The 27,366-nt window shown below is 43.2% G+C and overlaps 1 protein-coding gene across 1 annotated transcript in view; it reads right to left on the reverse strand.

Annotated features, from left to right (window-relative positions):
* The window catches only part of PCLO (piccolo presynaptic cytomatrix protein), a 204,764-nt gene that overhangs the window by 2,673 nt on the left and 174,725 nt on the right, over positions 1–27,366 (reverse strand). The window contains exons 21-24 of the mRNA XM_053387679.1: positions 24,498–24,648; positions 19,734–19,795; positions 2,921–3,055; positions 766–911 (exon numbers count right to left, since the gene is read on the reverse strand). Of these exons, the coding sequence (XP_053243654.1) occupies positions 766–911; positions 2,921–3,055; positions 19,734–19,795; positions 24,498–24,648 (494 nt within the window). The remainder of the gene's footprint in view (positions 1–765; positions 912–2,920; positions 3,056–19,733; positions 19,796–24,497; positions 24,649–27,366) is intronic.

The following is a 27,366-nucleotide window of genomic DNA, read 5'->3' on the forward strand; positions in this document are numbered from 1 at the left end:
GGGGCCTCCCAGTGCCGCCGGAGCACGATTTCTGTTCTCATCCTGAAGCAAAGTTCTTAATCTGAGGTGCTATTTCTGGGGTTAGCGGAGTCTGTAACCTGAAGTGTATGTAACTTGAAGCGTATGTAACCCGAGGTACCACTGTATTATGATCGTATTGTATGTGTGACCACCTCTAGCTGAAATAAGTTAGGGGGGAGTGGTATTTGTTATGTCACATTTATCTCTCTGTCCTGAAGAGCTGAGTTTGACATTTCCCCCCTCCTCACAAGAACTCTGTCCACGAGGTTAGGCTGCACATTAGGCTAGGCTAGGCAAACCACCCACAGACTGTCATGGCTGAGTGTGAACCTGAATTGCCAACACCCAAGAAAGAGGCCTCCATTAGGTGGCCACTCACTGAACATTTATGCTTCCTTGTTCCATTTTATGAGGAACATCCTGCCAAAGGCTTCAGTTTTGAAGATCACACAAATTTATTTATTCTCTCTGCAAATTCTGTTTACTTCTTTCTTACAATTCATACTATCTTTTGATACTTAGAGCAGCCAAGAATGTTCTAAGTTGAGGAAGTTCCAGGCTTGAAGAAGAAATACAACAACATTGGGAGACTGTTCATGTAACTCTCACACTGTAACACTTAATTTGCTTTTCGGCAAATGGCAAATAATTAAGGTTAAGTAAATAAGTAAGTGAGAGAAAGAGAGTCTCAAATGCCCAATGCAGAAAGCATAACATTCAGTTTGCATTAAGATGGAGGCTTACCTGGAGAGAATGCCCAGTGGGACTCAAACTGAATCGAAATGTTTCATTGAATGAAGGTTCTCGGTCATGCCTGCATACTCTTGTTTTCTTCTTAATTACTCTCTTTTGAGTTGCAAGGTTGACAACGTACAGCTTCACATACAGATCTGTTCAAATAAGCAGTTCAACCTGTCATACAGAACCTCATTAGGTGTCTTTGCTGCTAACTCATTTAGAATTAAATTAGTTAATGGTTATTTAAGATGAGGGAAACTTCTCTCTGCTGTTTCCCTCGATATCAAAATGAGGTAATTCCAGGAAAGCTGATGAAGTGCTCTGAAATTCAGAGCCCTGAAAGCAAATTCTTTCCCAATGAGTACAGAAATTCACTGAATGAACTAGTTTAGAAATCTTTCATATAAGAGATGAAGCTGAGACGGAAAAAACTGCACATTATTTTTTTGGAAAATGAAATAAACCAGAGGTACTTCAGCCAGAAACAGGTATTGACATATAATTATTCTATGCTATTTCAGTTCTTTTTGGATAACACTACCTTAGAATGGAATAGCTTTCCTGTCATAAAGTGGTTTGCCACTCTTGACTTGAAGCACTTTAAGTTTGGAGAAGAGTATGACTTTAAATTTTGAATTCTGAGTCCCGTGATCATTACAGTCCAATTGCTAGGCAGATCCAAAAATGTAAAAAGCTAGATGGCTAAATACATGGTAAAAGGGCCTCTTGTCTGCTGTAGGTAACACCTCCCTCATCCCTTTCAGAAAAGGTTGAAACTCAGTGTCAGGTAACATGCTTTGCATGCAAACGATCTCAGGTTCAGTCACCAGCATGCCCAGATGAGAAACATGCCTCTCTTAAATTCTGGAGAACCAGGCTGCCATTCAGCTCAGACCTGGGATGGGGAACTGCAACTCTTCAGTTGTTTTTGGATCACCCATGTTGGGTGGGATTGATGGGAGTCCAAACATCTGGAGAGCCACAGAATTCCCATCCCTGGTGCAGATAATACTGAGCCAGATGTACCAATGGCCTGACTTGATATTAGGCAGATTCCTATGGGAATCAAACTTACATAGAAGCCACGCGCAATTGGTTGAGGTGTTTCAGAGCCTTTCAACAAAGCAACATCCCATATTTTATATGTATGATGCTTCTCAGTAGCCATTAGGGAGGAGGCTGGTGAGTTATTTACCAGTTTGCATTGTGTCGAGCACAAATACCATATTTTTCGCTCCATAAGACACACTTTTTTCCTCCTAAAAAGTAAGGGGAAATGTGAGTGTGTCTTATGGAGTGAATGGCACTGCGCAGAGGGAGAACTGCGCAGCGCCCCTTCAGCAACATGCCTGTCCTGTGAAGCCAGAGGAGGAACAGAAGGGGCTCCTTCTGTTCCTCCTCCCGCTTTGCTAAAGGGGCGCTGCGCAGCACCCCTTCAACGAAGCGCCTCTCCTGGCTTCTGCCTTAGCCACACGCAGCCTCTTCGGGCAGGGGGAACCTTCATCCCGCTGCCCTGAAGAGGCTTGGCACGGCTATCCCAGAAGCCAGATCCCTCTTGCTGATCTGGCTTCTGGGATTCAGAATATTTTTTTTCTTGTTTTCCTCCTCCCAAAACTAGGTGCGCCTTATGGTATGGTGCGTCTTATGGAGCGAAAAATACGGTACCTAGGTAAAGAAAGCTCTTGCAAAGCACTCTTGGGAGGGAACAATTTGTGCTGAGGGAAGAGACCTGCCAGACCTGCTTTCCCCAGGAGCAGCTCTCCTCACCACCGCCACACCTGCAATGGTCCAGATTCATGTATGTGGCATTAGCATGAGTCTCTGGGACCCTTCAAGGGGAAAAGGAGACATGGGGGCTGAATAGAGGAAGAGCATTATGTACCTGTCTGCACCTTGCATCTTTGTCGCTGTAAATCGCTCTCTCCTTAAGATGCCTGGTTAGGCAGAAAGGTACCCCCCCTACTACTACACTTATTTATTTTTAGGAACACCCCCCCAACCATCTGTAGAGAAAACAAGAATGAATGAATGCTATAAGCAATGGATACGATACATGTGTGACAATAACTAAAAACAAAATTGAAATCTTACCATCCTTATGTGTTTACCACTCATTTAAAAACGTATTTTATGTATTAAAATGCTGGTTTACAATTGATACCTGGTAAGTGATCTGGAGATTTAAACTTGTAGGTGATATTTCTGCACTGAAGGATCTCAACTATCAGCTGTTCCCCATCAGTCTTCATTTCCTTCTTTAAAGCAATCTTGATTTCACCCATCACCTGGGTTTTACCTGTAAAAGGGGGAGGGGTCAGATCAGCTATAGCAAAAGGTGCATGTAAGTATTCTACAAAGCTAATACTTCCAAGTTAAAAGGAACTTTCCAAACAATAATACAAGTAATATAAGCTACAAGCTAGCACAGGGTCTTTATAGTCTTGGTATAAATGAGCACAAGATGTGGCCATAATTATTTTAGGGCAGATCCAGGAATTGACAGCAACTCCCCAGTTGGCTGAAAGGTACATTTCATTTCTTCATGCTTGGTAACTTGCCGAAGTGCATTTAACCTTGTATTATTTTTTAAGAGTTGCATTTGTAAGAAACAGTAGTGTATTGTTGTGTGGGCATATTAAAAACAAAATAGGGAGAAGGCTGCTTGCCTGATTTCTAATGGGATGGAGTTCTGCAGAATCGGGCCCATGAAACTGAATGTTGACACCTCATTAACTCGAGTCATGCTTCTGATCCATGGAGGACCACAAGCCCCTTCAGGTAGCCTGGGCCTACCTAGATGTACACGTCTTCCTGTGAAATGACCCTTAATTGTCACTTTGGGCACTAGCGGCACCTTTGACCCTTCGTGAACATAATTCAGTTTGGCATTTTAATTCGCTCATGATTTAAGCCTGCCATTGGAATTTCAGCAATGGGAAACGTCGGCAGAAAGCACTGGCTCAGTTGAGAAGCTTTTGATGCACTGTAGAGACTATGTGGGAGTTCTGCCAACTACATTATCTGCAATCAGGTGACTCACAAACCACATTTATCACACTGAGTGTAAATGGTAGGTAATCTAATTTCATTTCTCTTCCAGGAACCAATCTGACTTTGCTTCCAGTTCTGTAGAACATCAACCATGGCATCCTTCTGAAGGCACACTATTTCCGGGATTCTGTTCCTGCCTGAAACGCTTCTTCTATAAAGTTCTGTTATGGCACTATGGCTCATCCCTGTAACACCTGCGCTACAAAGTTCTGTAGGGTGCTATCTGGTTTCCCACGAGAGTTAGGCCACCTAGGGACCATGTCACCATTGGTCACACCAAGCTCTGCTTCTAATTTACACCTGAGGCAAGTGATGCAATGGGGATGTTAAACAGGTATATTGGCGCTCTAGTGGATTAGAGGAGGCCAATAAATTGGAGTAAAATCTTGACAAAACAGAGGTGCTGTGGGTGGGTGGGTGGTTTCTCTGTGCAATGCAGCTAATTTTATTTATTTATTGCATTTAAAGGCCACTCTTTTCTCCAAAGAGCTCAAGGTGGTGTACATGGTTCTCCTCCTCCTTTAATTCCCACAACAGTCCTGCAAGAAAGGTTAGGATGAGAGACCACGGCTGGCTCAAGTTCACCCAGTGAAATGCATGACCGTGTGGGGATTTGACGCCTGGTCTCCCAGGTCAGACACTCTTATCCATTGAACCTACACAATTAGGTTTGTATTCTGGGGATTTAATCCTAGAGCCCCAAGGTGCCTCCGGGACAAATCCTTTCCTTGTCTTTGACTTCTGTGGCAGCTGTGGTCCTTTCCTGGACAGTGTCCCGCTGTGCTAACCTCCAAGTCGTTGCAACACACAGCATGTGGGGCTGCTTCTGGGGAGTTTCAGAAATTGCAATTACCTCAGACCAGGGCTAGGCAACCTAAGGCCCATGGGCCACAAGCGGCCCACAGGGGTCGTTTAACCGGCTCATGAGCCGCCCCCAAACCGAGTCGTCTGCTCGTGAGTCCCCGTGCATTGCCCTAAACCGGTGCAGCACAGTGCGGGGCCTCGCTTCTGCGGTGCTGGAAATTGTGTCTGCACAAGCTCAGACGCCAAAAATTGCGTCTGTGCAGACACAGACGCTGGAAATCGTGTCAACACAGACGCTGGAAATCGTGGCTGCGTGCGCTCACACATGTGCACAATCCGGCCCACGGAGGTGCGCAATCTGGCCACAGAGGGATCTCCACTGAACCGGCCCAGGCAAGTTAAACCTTGCCATCCCCTGCTTCAGACTATAACTTCCAGGCTGATAATGGGGAATGGGCATTGGCTTTCAGCATAGGCGGCAACTCCTAGGGACCGTGGCAGTTTTGGACCCAAATTAATTTTTTTGAGAATGTCGGTCCCGAAGCAAGAAAAATTGATGGATTATGCAGAACTGGCAAAACTGACATATAAGCTACGGGACAAGGATAACTGTGACTTTAAGGATGAATGGGAACCCTTTAGAAAGTATCTGAAGATGCAACAAAGCGAACTGGACTCCTTGGCAGGTTTTGAATAAACATTTACAAACTTTTTATTGATGATAATCAGCTAAATAGTTTGAGGATCTATACAACTTTGTAACATGCAGAAAACAGCATTCTTAGAGAAACCAAAGACTGGAACTGAGGGAAGTCGGGGTGGTGGTGGGGTGGGGGTGGGTGGGTTCTGTGTGGGAGAGGGGGAGGGAGGAAAAATGGGGGGAAAAACAAGGATGATATGTTTTTGGATAATATGTCTTGTTATAATTTTGAATAAAAAATAAATAAATAAAGAGAATGTCGGTCCCCGTCATGTTGCCCCTCCCAAAACTCTAGAGAATCTGGCACCTCTGGCTTTCAGTCTGTTCCCAAGCCTAATTCAAAGTGCTGGCATTTATTTTATTTATTTTTATTTTCTTAATTGTATTAAATTTATATAAATTTATATACAGCCCTTCATCACAAGATATCAGGGCAGCTCACAGAATAAAATGCAAGATAAAAACACAAGTAAACAATTAAAAACAACAAAACAATACCCCCCCCTTCCCACAGACACATTTTAAAAGCTGTAGAATATGACTCAGCCAAAGGCCTGGTTGAAGAGGAACATTTTCACCGGGCACCTAAAGATATATAATGAAGGTGCCAGGTGAACCTTTCTGGGGAGAACTTTCCACAAACGGGGAGCCAAAAATTACGGCAAAATATGTATTTAAATAGGTATTTCATCTCACTGTACACATTTCTAACCAGGGTATAGATTTTGCATTTAGATATGTGAAATTTGAAGAATAACTATGTTCTAAATCTATGCATTTGTCTGGGAATAAAAATTAGGTTGGTTCAATTGAAAAAGCAGGCAGAACAAAATTTCCCTCCTTCTTGAATTGGAGCATATTATTTTCTCATTGTGAGTGCAGATTACTGTACTCAGTATCTTCCAAGAGTACAGCTGTTTTGGTGTCCTGGCATAAACTATAATTCTTCTCATAAAGTCAATCTGGATGAACATTTAACTATGTTGATGTCAACAAGAGTAGACTTTTAGTTGCGTTGGCAGGTACTTAATTAGTCTTGTATCAACTTGGCCTCTGGAAAGGTAATATAATGTGGCGTGGAGCTGTTCAAAAGCATTCACAATCCCAAATATGCAGAAATCCACCCAAAAACATAATGTAGGTTTTTCCTCTCTTCGCCCCCCCCCCCGGGATTACCGTCTCCGCAGATTCATCTAGGAATGATTGGAAAACCTAAATGCAATTTTCAATTTGCCCACAGGGGGGAGCAAACCGACGCCACAAAACAATACTGTAGTCAGAAACCACAAAAATTAGCCTACTCATTTTGAATTTTAATATAGTCCACTGTTAAGCTCATTTTGAAGTAGCTGCCTAGTTAAAGTATTTTGTGTGTGTGTTTGTGTTTAAATACAACCTTACAAAACAAAACAGAGCAGAACCCAGCACTTTATTTATTTAGGGAATATAGCTCAGTGAGAGAGACATGTATACAGCGCCAGTTTCAATCCTCAACATCTCAAAGTAGGGCTGGGGTAAAACCACCACTTGAACCCCTGCACTGATGGCTTGACTCAGTTTATGTAATAATTTGTCCTTCATTAAGTTCTGAGAAGTATCCCTCTTTTCTCTCTGTGCTGAACATATGCTGCGGATGCGATCTAATAGTTTCACTCAAAATGGCCGTGTGAATTGAGCAATACATAGATACCTGGTGCCGCACAACTTTGCTAAAATGTGCTGGATCTTTAAAAACTGGAAATATTTCAATTTGATAGAGAAAAGGTATGAGAAGTAATGCCTAAGGTCTTATCCACAAGTACCTTTTGCTCTGCTTTTTCCAGGCAGATGTCTGCACTTTCAACACTCTGTGTCCAAGCATTATTTTTGCTCTGAGCTTGCACGGCAAAAAACCTGCTCTGTAAAGTAGAATCAGAACAAATCTCAATTCAGGTTTTCCACAAATGGACTTTTGCTCTGATTGAGCTGTAAAGAGCAGGTTTTCATGGGGAAAGCTCCAGAGCAACAAAAAAAAGGGTGCTTGATCATGAAACTTTAAATCACAGACTGTGCCTGGAAAGAGCGGAGGAAAGTTAAGTGAGGACAAGTCTTAAATGTTCTCTATGGTTCACTGGCAGATGTGCATTTTGAAATTATACTCTGTATACATGCTGACTTCAGGTCCCTCCTAAATTCCCATAATCTGGTCAGTAAAAGCCACTATGAAGCTGCTAACTTTTTGCCCAAACTCATAATTCTTTTTAAAACCCATGCTTCTTTTTTCATACCCAGCACAAAATGGCACCACTATTTTATATCTGTTCTGAGTGTTTGCCTTGAAAGAGCTACGATACTTGCATTTCACGGGTTTTATTGTGCTTAGTTATTGATTTAAACGTGTAAAAAGCCAAAAAGAAACAGCTGGAGGACATTTTCTAATAGTCAAATCCTATGGCGGTAAATTTCATCCATGCATCCGTGTCATCTTCTGGGCTGCCCCAGCGCTATTTAGTACATCTAGGACTGCAATGCATGCACATACCAAAAATATGTTTGTTTGTTTTTAACTATATTGAAATATTTTAATAATTAATAAAATGAATTAATATCATAGAATCATAGAGTTGGAAGAGACCACAAGGGCCATCGAGTCCAACCTCCTGCCAAGCAGGAAACACCATCAGAGCACTCCTGACATATGGTTGTCAAGCCTCTGCTTAAAGACCTCCAAAGAAGGAGACTCCACCACACTCCTTGGCAGCAAATTCCACTGTCGAACAGCTCTTACTGTCAGGAAGTTCTTCCTAATGTTTAGGTGGAATCTTCTTTCCTGCAGTTTGGATCCATTGCTCCGTGTCCGCTTCTCTGGAGCAGCAGAAAACAACCTTTCTCCCTCCTCTATGTGACATCCTTTTATATATTTGAACATGGCTATCATATCACCCCTTAACCTCCTCTTCTCCAGGCTAAACATGCCCAGCTCCCTTAGCCGTTCCTCATAAGGCATCGTTTCCAGGCCTTTGACCATTTTGGTTGCCCTCCTCTGGACACGTTCCAGTTTGTCAGTGTCCTTCTTGAACTGTGGTGCCCAGAACTGGACACAGTACTCCAGGTGAGGTCTGACCAGAGCAGAATACAGTGGCACTATTACTTCCCTTGATTTAGATGCTATACTCCTATTGATGCAGCCCAGAATTGTATTGGCTTTTTTAGCTGCCGCGTCACACTGTTGGCTCATGTCAAGTTTGTGGTCAACCAAGACTCCTAGATCCTTTTCACATGTACTGCTCTCAAGCCAGGTGGGGACAGGAGGGAATGGCAGGGAAGAAAACCCTGGCCTTCCCCCTTACTTGCCAGGCAACGGGCCTGGAGGTAAGAACACCCTCGGCACACCAGCTTAAAACCAGAGTGTTGGTAATTCCATCATTAACAAGGATCTGCTAGTGTTGTGGCTCAGAACGCTCCCCAGTGCATGAAAGGCATCGTCCCCTCTATGAAACGCGCAAACCCCTTTGGGAAAGCAGGAGAGCAAGCACAGATTTCAAAATACACTGAATCTGTCTACCCGGATGCACATTGTCACACTTCATAATCACATCTGCCTAGAGAACTGCATAGCAGCTTCAAATTTAGACCAGTCATTTACACCTTGAGCAACATGTGAACTTTCTGAATGTATCTGTGTGCACGAACACAGAATAAAGTTAGGCCTCTATTTTTAAATAAATCACAGGCCTGCAGAGAAACTGATATTTTAATCCTTTCTATCCAATTAAATGACATTATTGTTTTTTTCACCAGGCTAAAATAAGTTTAACATGTTTAGTCCAAGATACGTTATTGCTGTCTGCCACAACTTACTCCCTGTGTTTTTACACCTTCACTCTGCATGGAGGGAGTCCAGACCTTGTAGCAAGGTCATATCAAGAAGGGCTTGTCTCCCATAGCAGTGTAGCTCTGGAGTCCAAGGCATCTCTCAGCCATCAGCCAGCCTGCCCAATATGGACCCCAGTCTTTCTTCTTCCTTCCTCTTCCCAGCAAGCCTTGCTCAAGACTCTTTTCCCCTGTCACCTCACACCCCGTTACCCTGGCAACCTTCCAAATCCCCAGTCTCTGTTCACACCTCAGGGCAAGGGGGAAGAACAGTTCTCTTGCCTTGCCAATGGTCCTCAATGACTCTGTATTGTTTCTTAAGAGCCCGGATTTGACCAGGTCATTTTGCATAGGCTAGCTTACATCCCAAACAATAAAAAACCTAGCATTTATTAATTTATTGGGTGGCAGTGGGGGGGTTCTCCCCCAAATCCATAGCAATAGTAAACACTGCCCCTCTCAAGTATCAGTGTGTTTGTCTCCTGTTTACAAGGAGCTGCCATATGAGACCATGGCTTCATCTAGCTCTGACTGGCTCTGAGTGGCCTCAGTCTGGTCCTCCTGGCAGTGGCGTAGCGTGGGGGGTGCAGGGGGGCCAGCCGCACCGGGCGCAACATCTGGGGGGGCGCGCTCGCACTCGCAGCTCTCTGCCCCTACTAAAATCCACGGGTTAGGGGGCGCAAATTACTTGCCTTGCCCCGGGTGCTGACAACCCACGCTACGCCACTGCCTCCTGGAAATATGGGCCTGCAATTCCTATCAGCCCCACGTGGCACATGGCCCAGGGGCCATGGGTGATGGAGCTGAAATCCAACAACATATGGACGGCCACAAGTTCCCCATCCCTGATCTACGGTCTCCTGTCAGAGAGAGAAGTCCTGTTACCTGATGATTCTCAAGACTGACAACAATTGAGACTGAACCTGGGAACTGTTCCATGAATGTGTGGTTAATATTAGCATTGCTCGCTTCTCCTCCTGGATGCAAATCAACTTCCCACTCTGGTTTGCAGTGGGAAAGAAGCCGTGTTGTGTCTCACGACTCTGGAGAAATGCCACAGCCATTCAATACCAGCCTGAGCGGCTCTGCACCTCGCAGGGATGATGTGTCATTGCTTGAGAGCGGGAACAGGGGAAAGTGAGAATATTGTCATAGTATATTGTAGAATGGCAGACCAAATTCCAGAAAGGCAGCTATTTCGGTCTGTTGCAGCCAAACCAGCAAAGAATCGTGCGGCATTTCAAAGACGAACAAATTGATGGCGGCATAAGCTTTCATGGGCTACGGCTCTCCTCACACCAGATACATGAAATGGACTAGAAAGAGGTTTGTTTACTTGAAATATGCTCATCCTGCATTTTCCACGGCTCGAGGCAGCTTACAAAGAAATTTAAAATCAAACTGAATAAGATATATATATATATATATATAGAGAGAGAGAGAGAGAGAGAGAGAGAGAGAGAGAGAGAGAGAGATACTTTGGGGAGGGAGGGCGTTTTGCACCATCTGTGGAGCAAAAGAGCCAAGGAAATGCAAGAAGTAGGAGCTTCTGCATAGTGAGAAACAGTTTATTCTTACACCTTCTGCACTAATTATTATGGTCTGCAGAGAGGAAGTTACCCCCAATGGTTATCAAGCCTAAATAAACTGAACAACAAGAAAAAACTGTACAAGAGCTGCACCTGCACAAAGACTCTGTACATCCATTTTTGCATGCATGGATTTCCACTTGACTTCTTATTCTAAGACATCTAATGCCATTCATACAGGCCACCAAACATTCCTGTTTTGCTTTTCTTTTAATGCGACAGCTTGATGGTCCGTGTTCTTTGCTTATGGCTCACGGAGACAATGCTTTTGGAGTCTTCTCCCTTTACTCTTTCTGCCGCTTTAGGCTTCCTGGTGGTTGTACATTTTCAGCTCCTATATCCCGGAGAGCCCAAGAGGGGATTAAAACTCTTCTGCAGTCCCTGCTACTGTTCGGAAATGAAAACAGTGGCAACAAAAAGCTCCTTTCAGAGACCATCCATTTTACTGTCAACTAGAAAGAAAGGATGCTTGAGGGGAAAAGCTTTAAATATAACAGGAGCTGCATCAACAACTTAGCATGGCATGAAAGCAGGATCTTGTCGGAAGCTGTTTCCACTGGGAGCAAGGAAGGAGGGGAGGTAGATGTGTGGCTGGTTAGCCATGTTTCTTTACCTTTCAGTAAAGTGTCAGGGTGGACTCCAATTCCCAACACGGCTTATGTACAGCGGTGGCAAAGGAATGGGACACACTGTTCATATTGATCAACTTCTACAAAGGGGGTGCGGGAGATAACTTGATAAAGGTTTTCTGGCAATTTTGGATGTAGAATCATAGAACTGTAGAGTTGGAAGGGACCAAGAGGATCATCTAGTCCATGGGTGTCAAACACAAGGCCCGCGGGCCGAATCCGGCCCGCCAGACCTCATCATGTGGCCCGTGTAGCCGCCGCCGGCCGCCAGCCTTCACCTTTTATTCTCGCTTTTTTTTTTTGACACAAGAAAGCCGCCTCTTCAGCGCATGCGCGGCAGCCTACAAGCCAGAGAACGTCTGCCCTCTAGTGGCGCCGGCCGTTCTACACAGGAAACCTCCACTTTACATGCATTCAGGAAACCTCCACTTGTTTTTATATTGAGCGCATGCCATCCTGTGATGTGACAGATCCAACGGCTCCTGTACTGTAAGTCCTACAGATACAACCGGCCCTTTGAGGGTGACCAAACTGCTGATGTGGCCCCCAATGAATTTGAGTTAGACACCCCTGATCTAGTCCAACCCCCGGCAAATCAGGAATATTTCCTTCAACAATAGAGGTGCTGGTGAAAACCAGTTGTATTCCAGTACCATTTGCTGGGACAAAGGTCCCTTGCCTCTGCTATATACAATTGTTATCTGCATTAGCTGCTCAACTTGCATTACCTAACATCTATATGGGCTCTTTACATCCTGAACTTGACATTAGTGTAGACAGCAGTGATTGTTTTAGAATTGTGGTCCTAGAACTTTAATTTCTAAATCTCCATTGGTGGTTTTTTGGAATAATTAAGTAGAATGTAGCTCAGTGAGTCAGCTCAGGAGGTTCATTACAATGTGCATCCTTAAAACAGAAACATTAAACACCAACAATATAAAAGGGCCAGTATAAGGGCAGTGAGCTGAGATAACAGGAAGCATAACGAACCATAAAAGGTACAGAGGACTGAGAAGCCTGGGAAAATTTAAGAAGTGTTTCCTTCATACCACCAGGGTAAATTTAAGAATTTACCACCAGGGTAAATTTAAGAAGTGTTTCCTTCATACCACCAGGGCCACGTAAGAGAATTCATGACTGAGGTGAGATAAGACCAAAACCAGGAAGTTCTTGATTTGTTACTTGGTCTCTTGCAGGGCAATCCTAACCATGTTTACTCAGAAGCATGTCCCACTGAATACAATGGAGGAAACTCCCTTCTTTGATGAGCTGAAGAACATCATCAACTCTCAGGCATGTGGTAAAGGCCCAAGACAGGGCGGAATCCCAACAGAAGTGCTGGAAACTTCAATTCTTCTCCCACGACACACCTCCACAGCCTCCTCTTGCAGAGCTGGGAACAAGGATCTGTGCCACAAGACATGTGTGACTCCAGCATTGTGACCCTCTACAAGAGCAAAGGTGACCGCCAAGGCTGCAACAACTACCATGGGATCTCCCTTCCGAGTACTGTGGGGAAAGCCTTTGCTCATGCAGTTCTCAACAGAGTACAGTGACTCCTGAGTCACCTTAGAGCTCAGGATTGCAGCCGTAGCCCTGCTTTTATCGTCATTTAAATAAATCTTTTCTCCCCGCATGCTAACAACTGCAAACCATATATAGCACTCAGAACACCAGCTATAAATGGATGCCTTGGTGTGACTCGAATCTGAAGACCTTAAACAGTTGAAAGGTTATGTGATTCAGCTTGACAAGTAAGTGAATCAAGGGCTAGTACTCAAGATCTAGATGTAGGAGGTTAAAAAGACAAAAAATACATTTTCAGTGGTTGGTTTCATATCGTGGTGAATGGCACGGTTTAGCGGGAAGACACTCCAATGAAAATTTCTGTTACTATATATCTTATGTGGCTGTTTCTTTGTATATATTTTAAACTTTTTGTACATGGATGTTTTAAGATGGTCTACATCTCTAATGCCTAATAAAGGTTTGGCGAAAGAAAGAAAGGTTTCATATCAGCAGCTCATGCCACACACAGCACACTCACAAGTGGCAAGATCAAATTGTTAATAAAATCCGTTGTCTGATTTCTCTTTCACTGAAATGCTAAGAGATGGCAATGTAGGAAAGCTCTGTTTCTGCACATGACTGTGATATGTTTGGGAAAGTCTTGCTTCTAAGTTTCGTCTCTGTACATGCTGCATAAATCGTTCTGCACAAATCATTCTAATACTAAGACATTCCCTCACCACCCCAGAATGTTCAGTTCACATTGAGTTCATGAAACACCGTACCCTGACCTGTTCTTAATGCATAGTTGACCACATCTATTGGAACATAATTGTTTAAGTCTTGCATTATCAATCATTAGTTATATTTTAATTTGGAGGTTTTCATGCCTGTCTAGTCCTGTGCTCCCTTTCCCAGCCTTTAATCTATCGGTGATTAATGCCTATATGCAACCCTTTGCTTTGTACTTGTGTTAACCAATCAGCAACAATCACGTATGTGGCAATGCTGTAATATTCAATAAAAGGGACTCCCCGAGACTTGCTCGGGAGATGCCTCCCAGATGACACTCGCTACCTGTCTGTCGTTATTTCAACCCAACATGGCAAAGTGGATATGAATGAAGCTAAGTGTGCAAAAGCAGAAAGCCGGAAGGGACTTAACAGTATGCACAGAACGGCCTAGAGAAATCTCAGAGGCAAGATGGACCATCAGAAAAGCAATGACAGAGCAACGCAAAAGCTTCCTTTTATTTGTAGAAACAGTTGTCAAGAACCAAGGGATGCTGTTCATCTTATGGAAAGCCCTGATCTTAAAACCATGTTCCACTGACAGTTCTGAGAGGAGGTCACAAAGGGGAAATCAGAACATTCAGATGCAGGAGAAAAAACACAAGTAATAGGCTACTCACATGCTAAATATTGTTTCCTATTACCCTGTTTCTTGACAGGTAGAAAGTTTCAGAGCTACTGTTTACAGGGTCACTTTCCTCACCCAGGGGGGTGGGGCAGAGGTATGGGGCATATTAGATTCTTGCTACATTTTATCCCTGTTTAGGGAAGTTTTTAATAACTGATGTTTAAATGTACTTTTAATCTTTTGTTGGAAGTGACCCAGAGTGGCTGGGGAAGCCGAACCAGATGGGCAGGGTATGTATGTATGTATGTATGTACGGTATGTATGTATGTATGTATGTATGTATAAATAAATAAATAAATCTCTATAAAAGAATGTGAGAGGAACAGAAATAATAAGAAATAATAATATTTTTAAAATTTATATCCCATCAATCTGGCTGGGTTTCCCCAGCCACTCTGGAAGGCTTAAAACATACATAAAACCACAACAAAACATCAAATATAAAACGTCAAGAAACAACATATCCTATACAAGCAACAAAGAAACCAATAAATCAACAGAAACACATAACAACAATAAACAGTTTACAGTTATACCCAAATTAAAATAACTGCCACCCCCAACTAAACATTAAACCAGCACCAACCTGCCAAAAACAAAAGAGGAACCAAAATTAGAACCGTTTAAAAACATTTTAGTCAGTTGCCCCAACCCAAGAGTTGTTCCAGCAATGTCCCAGTGGCCTCCCAGGAGCCTCTTTTAGCTGTTCAGGGTGAGTCTGGGCTTTGCCCCCTAGACCAGATCAAAATGCGTCTTGCAGCAGAGAGAAGGTCTTTCTTCCAGCACTCAAGGCAGCAGCAATGAGAGTCCTTCTTCACACAGTGCAGAGTTAAATTATGGAATTCCCTGCCATAGGAGCTAGTGGTGCCACCACCTTAGATGCCTTTAGAAGAGCATCAGACCAATTCATGAAGAATAAGGCTCTCCATGGCTACTACTAGCTCTGAGAGTGATGTTCCACCTACCTCTGCTGCTGGAGGTAGTATTGCCTCCAAAGGCCCGTTACTGGGAATTGCAAATGGGGAGAGCATTGTTGCAACTGGGTCCTACGTGCAGACTTCCTACAGGCTTATGTGAGAACAGACTGCTGGACTAGATGGGCCTTTGGCCTGAGCCAGCTGTTCTTATGTTCTTACAGGCAGAAAGCAGCAGGCAGGTACCAAGATATGGGACACCTGGTCTTGAAACATGGTTAGCCCCTGCCCCCAGCAACCACACACCATCAGTTTTACCTTGCCAGCTGATGTTTCAAAAATACAAGAAGAAATATGATGCTGAACACATATACACTTCCTCTACTTGGCCTAAGTTCCATAGAACGGCCCTGCAAAGAGGATTTTAAAATATGAACCGGCTCGAAGAGTTCTGTGCAAATTAGAAGCTGCCTTGCAAACATCGTCAGTTGGTCCTAAAAACAGCATGATTTTACCAGTGCTTAGCTGGTGAAGGTTTTGAAGCAAAATGATCCCTAATTGTGAAGGAAGCACCATATCTGGCTAAATAGTTGCCAAATTTCCCAGAGTAGGAAGTTTCTGGAGAATGCATAGACTAGGGAGATTGCTAAGAACAATGGGTTAAAGGCAGGGGAACTTAAAGAAAGAAAGGAAGATTTAAAGTATTCTTACATCATGGGTCTTTAGTGCTATTAAGACTCCATTATCCTGGGGATGACTCCTCCTAGAGTATGTCTTTGCAGTAAACAGCAGCATGCCAGAAAATAAAGAAACTGCTTGTATAGACTGATGCACACAGAGGACCAAATGCAGAGAGGCACCTTTCGATTGCTCTGTACCACTCTCTCAGCATGAAAGCCATTATTCAGCAACAGAGATCAAGCTCACTGATATTTTTCTCCTTTAAATATTTTGGCGTTGATTAATCTCAGACTATCAAGAGCCCTAGACAGAAGATGTGACCCTGCTCAGGGCAGCACCAAACATACCTTTGTGATAAATGAGAAGTATTTTTATGCAGCTATGAAGCAGTGAGATGCAGGACACCAACTCCCCCCAAAATATGTATGCCTCTCTGAAAATGCACTACACAACTTTTGTAAAAAGTTAATATCAGGGCCAGATTAACCATTAGGCAAAGTACAAAAATTTGCGGATATATTTGTGGACAATCCCCACTCCCTGTGCCAGGTATCTTAAATCCCCCCCTCCGTGTTACTGATCTAGAAGCTGTGATGTCATTTCTCCCAGGTAAAGGTAAAGGGACCCCTGAGCGTTAGGTCCAGTCACGGATGACTCTGGGGTTGTGGTGCTCATCTCATTTTACTGGCTGAGGGAGCCGGCGTACAGCTTCCGGGTCATGTGGCCAGCATGACTAAGCCGCTTCTGGCGAACCAGAGCAGCGCACAGAAATGCCGTTTGCCTTCCCACCAGAGTGGTACCCATTTATCTACTTGCACTTCATGCTTTTGAACTGCTAGGTTGGCAGGAGCTGGGACAGAGCAACGGGAGCTCACTCCGTTGCGAGGATTCGAACCGCCGACCTTCTGATCGGCAAGCCCTAGGCTCTGTGGTTTAACCCACAGCGCCACCTGTGTCCCTTCATTTCTCCCAAACCATGAGCAAATCTAAAAACTAGTAACCTCTCCAGTAGAAACATAAATATGATGGAACAGCAATGGGATGTACTGTAGCACATTTCAGGTGTGGAAGCATCAGCACAGAGGATGGGTGCCTGCATTGGCTCTATGGGCTTCTTTGGTTCTTCCGCACACCCATTTTAGTCCTAAAGGGCTTTGGGCTTGTTCACACTTCCACCTATGCCTTGCTTAGAAAGCATGGGACGCAGCCGATTTCTGCTTGCCCCACTCCTTTGCAAGGGAAGTTCCGCTCCTTAGCGATAGTGCAGAACAAATGGCCTTCCAGGGAAAACCCGAATGGCGTTTTGCTCTGACTGAGTGGTCAAGGGCGGTTTCCCTCAGGGAAAAGGAGTGGGGCAAGAGGAGGCCGTTTGTCATGCCGCCTGATCCTATCTGTGTTTATCCAGAAGAAATCCCACTTTAGGCACTTCAGGGTATACAGTATTAGTTTATTTTTACTCAGGCCCCTTGCTGGGGATACAATGGGGCTCCACAAGAGTTGTTTCCTGCTGTTGCGCAAAGAACATGATTTATTGATTTATAAGGACTTTCAATGGTTTTTGCAATCTCCAGCCTCCAGCACTTTTGGACATGACTTTGAAGACTAAAACTAAAAATAGATATTCAATTACCATTACAGTGTCTGCTATTAGGGAATTCAAGGTGGCCAGTTTTCTCTGCAAAATCTTGGCTCAATATCCATTTCCCTCAGATCAGCGCTCATCTGGTCAGTAACTATGTTATATTGATTAAAATGATACTCATGGAGCAGGCCATCATTTAAAGAGAAATTGGATCTTTTGTTATATATCTGGTTAATTGTAGAGACAGTAGATAGCATAGATGCTGATGTGGCTTGCCAACCAGCGGTCTAAGGGGGGTATAGTCAGAGTTTGAGTAGCATGCAGGATTATTTGCATGTCCGGGGATAAGATCAAGCAACAGTAATCAGCATAGAGATGAAGAACAAAATGGAACATTTCCAGCATGAAAACCATGGAAGAAATTGGGCCTAATCCGGGCCCCGGGACTTAGTTTGCTGACCCCTGCTCTAAAGCTTGGTTTAAGGGATGTTGTGTTAACATTTACATTACAACATGGTTGGGGCTTACCAGGCGGATGCTACAGGGACAACTCAGGTAACAATAACAACCATGTAGTAAACCTATGCCTGCCAACCTAGCAGTTCGAAAGCACCCCCGGGTGCAAGTAGATAAATAGGGACCGCTTACCAGCGGGAAGGTAAACGGCGTTCCGTGTGCTGCGCTGGCTCGCCAGATGCAGCTTGTCACGCTGGCCACGTGACCCGGAAGTGTCTGCGGACAGCGCTGGCTCCCGGCCTATAGGGTGAGATGAGCGCACAACCCTAGAGTCTGGCAAGACTGGCCCGTACGGGCAGGGGTCCCTTTACCTTTACCTTTTAGTAAACCTATAGAGCTCTGTCTTGGGGTCATCCCAGCGTGTGTAGGAAGTGATTGCACATTCAGAGTATTCAATGATCTCAGTGATTGTTGCACGCAAAGCCAAAGAGGGTGGAAGGAAAGCCTAACTCAGGTGGCATCTCACTTATATTTCAAATAATATCTGTGTGGCGCCAGAAAATAAATAAATTGATCTAAACTGTGAAAAGGTGCAAAAAGGCCAAAAATGGCCCCAAGAGTAGGAAAACTGCAAAAATTACCACCATCAGTGCCACGTGAATCTGACCCACAGCAAAGCACCTGGGGGTACCAGTCTACCTCTGAATCAGAAGCCAGGCACTTCAGGGTACCAAGTGTACCCTCCTTGTTGTCGTTTCCATGTTGTCCTCCAGCAAAGAGGAAGACTGAGAGCCCCCATTACCACCATTGATGCCAGTCTTCTGGAAATCAGTGAAGGTTTGGGTAGGGTCTGTGAGAATCTTCATTCCATCTTAGGCTGCCCAAAGCTTTCTAGATACCTAGCCTGATCCAACTATAGTGTGACCATCAAGGAATGGCCCATCCCTCATGAGTTGCATGCATTCATTTCTGCTCCTTATGGTAATATGGACTGATAAGGTGTTAGGTTTTCCTTAAGAGAGAATAAACAAATCCGGGAGAGACTGCTGCACTAACTGCTGACATTCATTCCAAACCCTATTTTAGCCCTTGGAGCAACTAAGATCAGGCTTAGGAAGGTGAGAACGAACAAGCTTGATGCACATTATTTCCCCACGTACACCGATTGCTTTCCTCTATGTCTCCCTGGTTCACTGAACCAAAGATCTTAAGCATCATTAGCTCTTCAGGGTGAAAATAAATCAAATATGCCTATAGGAATAATAATTCAAAAGCTGACACCGTGTTATTTACTACCCACATCTCACCACAGAACTTTGGCTTCATCTTTGTAGCCATTATTTTACAAACGGCTGCATATATATATTATACATATGTGAGAGGATTGCAAGTGGAAGTATACACCTTAAATAATGGTCTCTGCATTATAATCTCTGCATAATTATTTTTGCAAAGAAGCCAGTTGTCAACATTTCATTGCACTTTCTAATATTGCCCTCAACTTGTCCTGTGCAAAAAGAGGTTGATTTGGTTTTTGGTGATGCTGGTGTAAAATTCTCACAACAGGAAGCACCTTTTATATGAACAACAGGAAGCACCTTTTATATGAACTTTTTCGGAGATTTGTAATTCTCCCTAATGTCACTCTTCATAGCAACATCTGGAAACTATCTTAATGTGTAGTGTGTTTCCCCCCCAGATGCTTCAGTATAGAAAATAAAAACCAACAGTTAGTTTTCTATGAACTTTTAAAATGTATCATTCTAGCATTGACAATATTCAGTTTACCTTCAGCCTCCATTAATCCTGTTTGCTTCACTGGTTCTTGCCCATTCTGGCTCATCTTTCCTCTGTTGAAAAATACAGTTGAGCAGCTATTAAAAAAAGCCTCCACCATCAAATGACGCAACATACCACCCTGAGATCTAGGGGGATAGGGCGGCATACAAATTTAATAAATAATATTTTTTTGATTTAAAATGTTTACAGGTTGAATCAATATGAAATATTCATTTATTGGAATTCACGACCCATAATGGTTTTTAAATTTGCAAAAAGGCAGCGGCTATCAGCAGAAGCAACCCCTCCCCCCACCTGCTTGTTCATTTCCAAATGCAGATGTGCAAGCTGTTGAACAATTTGCCACATGAAGCACGTTTTCACACTCAGAAGAGATCCTCTGGTTGTAGCTGGATTCTTTTAACACTAGGAAAACAGATGGCAGCTGAAGGGATTGTCGCACAGGGATATCTCACAACCTGCATTCTGTTGGGAGGTGCGAGCCTGGCTTGGTGTCTGCTCAAGTGCTGGCCACAAGTAGCTTATGCGCTGTTTAAGACGTGCAAGAATGTTGTTTACGTGGGGCAGAGCGGGGCAAGGCCTTTACATGCAGGGACAGCACATCTCGTTTTTCCATGTGAGTTGAAACAGGAAGTGCTGTCCCTCCCCGCCATGCCTCTTCTGGTTTCTGGTGAGATTTCAGCAAGATCTCACCAGAAATCAGCACTGATCCTGGCACCACTTCTCCAGCAGCAGCAGAGGAAGCTGCTTCACTCCCCCCGATCACAGGGCACTATGTGAATGTCTTCATGTGCGAACTGTGCCTTTGTCTGTGCTCACACACGAAAAATTGGCCAGATATTCACTGTACCTTCTCACTTATCTGTAAATTGAAGGATAATTGATATTGGGTAAACATTTGAAGCTGATGCCATTGGGGTAGTTCTGGGTAGAGCAGTGTCACCCTATTTATTAATTATTATTTTTATTTTATTTATTAAATTTGTTAGTCGCTTTATCTTGCCCAGGGCAACCCAAAGTGACTTACAATCCAACAAACAGACAGCTGACTCCACTCCACAGAGATTCATAAAAACCAAGAGGAAAAAGAAATACCGTATTTTTTGCTCTATAAGACTCACTTTTTCACTTCTAAAAAGTAAGGGGAAATGTGTGTGCGTCTTATGGAGCGAATGCAGGCTGCGCAGCTATCCCAGAAGCCAGAACAGCAAGAGGGCTTGCTGCTTTCACTGCGCAGCGATTCCTCTTGCTGTTCTGGCTTCTGAGATTCAGAATATTTTTTTTCTTGTTTTCCTCCTCCAAAATCTAGGTGCGTTTTGTGGTCTGGTGCGTCTTATAGAGCGAAAAATATGGTATATTAAAAACATCTCACCTACGTCTAAAAGGCCAAATGCCTGGTTATAGAGGGAAGTTTTTGCCTGGTGCCTAAAGATATATAATGGTGGTGCCAGGTGAACCACTCTCTGAAGAGCGTTCCATAAACGGAGACCCACCACAGAAAAGGCCCGTTCTTGTGTGGCCAGCCTCTGGACCTCTCGTGGTGGAGGCACACAAAGATTATGATTGCACAGTCTGGCTCCATTCATATGGGAAGAGACGGTCTCACAAATTCTGTATAAACATTTGCTGTCTTAGATTTTACTAATAATCAGGATGTTTTGGTCAACCATATTTCATCATTCCTCCGTTGAGGGATTACCTGATCAATTTTCAGCTCCAATCAGTGTGTAAGCTCAGGAATCTTTCTATAGACATCTTTCCTAGAGGAACTTACTTTCAATATTTTAAAACATTCACCCTCAAGCAGTTCCCGAAGCTGTATTATATTAGTAGGGATTAGTATAAAATAATTACAGGCCTGAAGTTGAAAAATATGATTAAAACTTTTTTATTTGACTTCAGGGAATAATTTGTTTTTATCTACAGGCAGAAAGATTAAATATAAATTCTTAATCATATGGAAATTTGCAGCATGAATTGACTTTTCTACTAGAACTACTGAAGAGGAAACTTAAAAGAATAAGATGGATGATTTCTTTTTATCTTCTACTGACTTAGCGTACAAAAGCACTGCTGTCCTATAGCAAATCAAGGAAGACTTAATGCATATAAGTGCTTCTGAAATACAATCTCCTGGGGCCAAGTTTTGGCTTTATTCCTTTTACGGACTTTAGAACATAAGGTTACAAGCCAGTTCTTTATAACCAAATGGAATCACTAGAGCAGGAAGTTTACTGTTCTTCACTGGTACCTAAAACAGACGCATAGACCTTGTTCATTTGTCATATTGAGCAATAGTTAATGGTCTGTCACAATCACACCTTTCTAGTCTGTTCTACTCATCCCTTATTAGCACATGGAGGAAACAGACTACAATAACTAAACCAGGGATTATAGTTTGTTGTGCCCCCAATAAACCAAGGTTTGTTTGAATGAAACAAACCACAATAATAATATTATAATAATAATTTATTATTTATACCCCGCCCATCTGGCTGGGTTTCCCTAGCCACTCTGGGCAGCTTCCAACAAAATATTAAAATACAATGGTCGGTTAAACATTAAAAGGTTCCCTAAACAGGGCTGCCTTCAAATGTCTTCTAAAAGTCTGGTAGTTGTTTTTCTCTTTGAAATCTGGTGGGAGGGCGTTCCACAGGGCGGGTGCCACTACCGAGAAGGCCCTCTGCCTGGTTCCCTGTAACCTCACTTCTCGCAGTGAGGGAACCACCAGAAGGCCCTTGGAGATGGACCTCAGTGATGGGGGTGGAGACGCTCTTTCAGGTATACTGGGCCGAGGCCGTTTAGGGATTTAAAAGTCAGCACCAACACTTTGAATTGTGCTCGGAAACGTACTGGGAGCCAATGTAGGTCTTTCAAGACCAGTGTTATGTGATCTCAGTGGCCGCCCCCAGTCACCAGTCTAGCTGCCGCATTCAGGATTAGTTGTAGTTTCCGGGTCACCTTCAAAGGTAGCCCCACATAGAGCGCATTGCAGTAGTCTAAGCGAGAGATAACTAGAGCATGCACCACTCTGGTGTGGGATCATAGTTTGTTCATAGCAAACCATTAACTACGATTTTACTATGAAATGTGAAATGGGCCATAGAAGAGAAAGACTTTGCAAGATTATCCAAACTGGGGGAGTAGGGAAGAGAGCAACTGCAACCTATTCTACCCTTATCTCACAAGCCATAGTTCAAGTGGCCATAGTTTACTCCACAGTCCTGCTTCTGAGCCCTCAAACATATTGCCTTGGGAACAAAATAAAGCCTTGCCACTTATTGTGGTCCCCAAATACTGATTAGTCAGTTGATTAATCACTTGGCATTTCCTATGGTCAATAATGATTAGTCAGTTGAGAAGGAAATTTGCATTAGCAGAGTATTTGTCAGCTACTGGCTTATTCATACATTTAATCAGCATAATAAATTCAGTTGATAGCTAGTTTTTCAGAGGGAAATGGGGAGGGTGGCTAGCTCCACCCTCTTCTTTATCTTTCTTCTCCTTCACCCTGGCAGAGACCCTCCTATCCTTGGCATAGCCGAGGATTTGTCTATCTCCTTGCTGTCTTTCCTGCCCCACCATGAAAGGGAGGAAGAAAAATTATTAGTGTCACTTCCAACAATATCAGAATTAGGTCATTTTCAAAAGTGGTGGGTTGGTTTGTTGCTTGTAAAACCTACACATATTTTACTTAAAAATGTGCAATTTTCCCCACTCTATTCTGCATTAATAAATTGGGTTCAGTATAACATAGGGGAATGGCAGCTTTCCTCATAGGTCCCCCCTACCCCAGAGTCCCCTGCTCAGGGTTCATTCTAAAACCAAACAACAAAGAAATCAAACTTTAAAAGGTGCCAAGGCCAAAAAACTCTCAACCTGTTTGTATTTGCATGTAATTTTGCAGGCTTAGTCCACTCAGGGTGGACTATTATGCCTGAAAACTTCAACCATTTCTATGAAATGGGGGGAAAGTTATAGCCATTTCAAAAATTCCCAATACAGTGGTACCTTGGGTTACATACGCTTCAGGTTACATACGCTTCAGGTTACAGACTCCGCTAACCCAGAAATATTACCTCGGGTTAAGAACTTTGCTTCAGGATGAGAACAGAAATCATGCTCTGGTGGCGCGGCAGCAGCGGGAGGCCCCATTAGCTAAAGTGGTGCTTCAGGTTAAGAACAGTTTCAGGTTAAGAACGGACCTCCAGAACGAATTAAGTACGTAACCAGAGGTACCACTGTAGTGAATTTGGGAAGGGAACAAAGCTTCATTTCCCCCCTAGGTGAACTTGGCATTTAGATCTCAGGCCAAACTGAGTAGCCTCCCAAGTGCTTTAGGAATCTGAACTGAATCTTGTGGTTATTGCATGCTTCTTTTTCACCAAACTTTTGTCAGAATTCTAGATTGGCATGTGTCTAGATAATATTTGCTATGACATCTGCTATGTTGGCTAATTTTTTCTTTAAAAAAGATATTATTATCACTGCTCTAATTTTCATTGGTTTGATGACTATATTCTGGGAAAATATACAAAAGTTTAAAATACTGTGTTCAGTGGAACTACAGCTTTAATCCCACCAGTGTACTGTTTAGCACACACATGCATGCAATGACGTTGCACGTAAGTATGTGTTGGGAAGCAGGGGAGGAAATATGGCCGTTCCTTGAGGGTTAAAGTAGGAACCTCTCATTCGTCTTTCCATGGCTAGTAAAAGCAACAACTCATTACATTTTTTAGAAATTCTTACATTCTTGGAATGGGAAAGAGATTGGTGTCCACAGTGGTGGTACTGCTGCTGCTTCCTTCACTGTCCATGCTGTATCCGCTGCCAAAGGTACTGGCTGAAGAACCAGTGGAGGAGACTGAACTTTCTCCCGGTCGGTGGTTCGTAGGTCTTGCTGTACAGGGTAGGAATGAAGGATTACCAAATAGCCTAGAGTGACATCAGTGTCAGCAATACAAGTAGCACCTAGCAATCATGTGGAGTAAGAACAGAAAATTCTCACAAAATGTTGCTCTAAATAGGTTCCGGGAAACCTATTCAACAATACACATCAAGGCTAATTTATAACTGGAAAATACAATTTTAATTTCCTCACAATGGTTTGAAAATTGAAACAATATTCATCTAGCAACAGCAATGACATTGTACAATTAATCCTTACTAATTCTGGTCAACAGCTCAAACGTCACACTACTGAAGGCCTTTTGAGAAAGTGTACACAGTAAAAAGGAGGGGGGAACCCAAATGATGAATACAGATACTAGACAGGCAACATCTTCTCTAGACACCACATAACTACTTGAATATATTTCTCAACTGCAAGTTAAAAGCTTAGAACATGTTACAGTCTCTGTTTTGTTCCAAATATTGACCAAAGGAAACAATACCAGTCCAGTCATGCTGTGTTCACAAATCTCCAACAAAAATATTGGAGAATTTCCCTCACCCACAAATTTATATTCATTCCTTATTTTGATGTCCCCGTGCTTGTTACCTCTCTCATTTGGGGCAAATTGAGAAATATGTGAAGCTGCAATGTCATACAAATTATTCTTGTCAATGATTAACTGCAGCAGTGTACATTTGAGCAACACTATTGCCCAGGACAATACAACACCACTAAAAACTAAAACAGATATTGCGCTTTCTAGAAAATACACATTGATTAATATATTTATATATGTTGTGGGTTGCTGTTGTTGTTTCTTAAAAAATGTGCTCCAGCTATGGCTTATAAGTTTATGATAGTGTATCACAGGTTAGGGCCATGATGCTCCAAAGCTTTGCAAACAACTCGTTTCCATATGCTCCAAAGGTTCAGGTCACAGCCCAATACATTTGCCAAATGGGAGTTTTCAGATAAAGCATCTGAGCAATTTCATGAAATTGCATGTCACCATAGAAAGGTGGGAGAGTACCTAGCGAAAGCAAGAGCACTGAAATGTGACAGCACTCAAACAGGAAAAAGCAGAGCCCAGCGACAGCTACAGATTATTGATGTCTATAGACTGAATAATGGGTTGGCTCTCTGAAAATTGTTTCTTTTTTGGCGGTGACAAAAGCCCATTTAATTTTTCTGGGAATTAGGTACTGAGAAGCCTATTACAAAGAAGGTTTATTGAGCAGCAAAATTATTTACAGTATGAAGGATTCTTGCAAAGCAATGACTGAATATGCCAGAGAGGCCCTGGTTTTTGAAACAGCTCTGAACAGGAAAGGATCAGATTGATAGGAGCTCCCTCTCCCTGCACAGTCATAATGGTTGCCCTAAAAGCAATTCAGTACCAAAACAAACAAAACAAAACAAATAAACAAAAAAATAAACAAACAACAATCTATATGCAGGGCTAAAGCACAGAAGTAGGAAAATGCAACTCCAAAAATGCAAAAAGGGACTCTTTCCGTGCTCCATTGCCAGTGAGGTAACCTTGAGACAGTTGATTTAGCGGATGGAGAAGACCTGTGTTCAAATCCCCACGCTGCCATGAAGCTGACTGGAAAGTCTTTGAGAGATCACTTTCAGGACCTATTCAGGCTTTACTTGCATGGAGGGACAATGTTAAGGGACAAATGGACTGCTGGGCAACCACTTCAGCCACTGTACCACCCCTTGGTCTTCACATGGCATGTGCTGGTTTCTTATGTGTTCAGATGCAAATTCTGCAGTGGAACAACTTCCCTAGATGTGTCGGTTTCTCATGCAATTTAGAAAAGTCCTATTTCCAACTTTAAGCATGAGCGCAAGAACCCGCTTATCTGCAGTCATGTTGCCTACAAAATCACTTTCTTATGCCTGATTCTCATATCACCTTTGGACTCTTCCGCTGTAATTTTAATGCACCCGTTTCACGTCATGAATTTTTAGTTTAAAAGAACCTCATATGGTGAGAGCTAGTATTTATGATATCAAGTTTTTGGTGGGTTCCTGCCATGGAAAATGCACTCTCTCATCATATGTAGGGTCAGTCAAACAGAATGTTCACCACATGAAACTGATGTGGTAAATTCGCCTTGTGAGAAGTAGCTTGGGGACCAGACTTTAGTTGACAATGATACTCCCTCCCCCAAAAGTGTCCTGACCTAAGTAAAAAGATAATCAATAAATCAGTGCATTAGAGGCTAATGATGCTCTTCCACAGTTGGATAAGGACAACACCGAAAGATCTATTCAAAAGAAATGATTTTCTGTAACTTTGACACTGCTTTTGTATCCAGAGCTGGTGTCTGTTGAGTTTGGTAGTCCAAAGAGTGTTTCCCTAGAGAGAGCCAGCCAGTTGATGCGACAGGTGCTCATTCCCTGCAACTCAGAATCCTTTGCAGAGTCAGCCTCTCTCCATCTTCCAAGCAGAAGTAACTTTGGTTGCTAAAATAGCTGGTTGGGAAGCCCTGCCCTTCTTAACAATCACCAAGGAGATGCTATCTTTGAATGCACTGCTTAAGCTTGAAACTAAGACTAGACTCCCATAACCATTCCAGTCCCCCACGGAGACTGCAGCCACACCATAGGAGCCACCAGTGGGAGAAAGATTGAATGTGGATCAGTGGATCACCACAGCCTTTTTCATGTGTTCAGGAGAATACACGAGGGCTTAAACTGGGGAGGGGAAGTAGG

This window comes from Podarcis raffonei, chromosome 5 (genome assembly GCF_027172205.1).
Source record: "Podarcis raffonei isolate rPodRaf1 chromosome 5, rPodRaf1.pri, whole genome shotgun sequence".
NCBI classification, from domain to species: domain Eukaryota; kingdom Metazoa; phylum Chordata; class Lepidosauria; order Squamata; family Lacertidae; genus Podarcis; species Podarcis raffonei.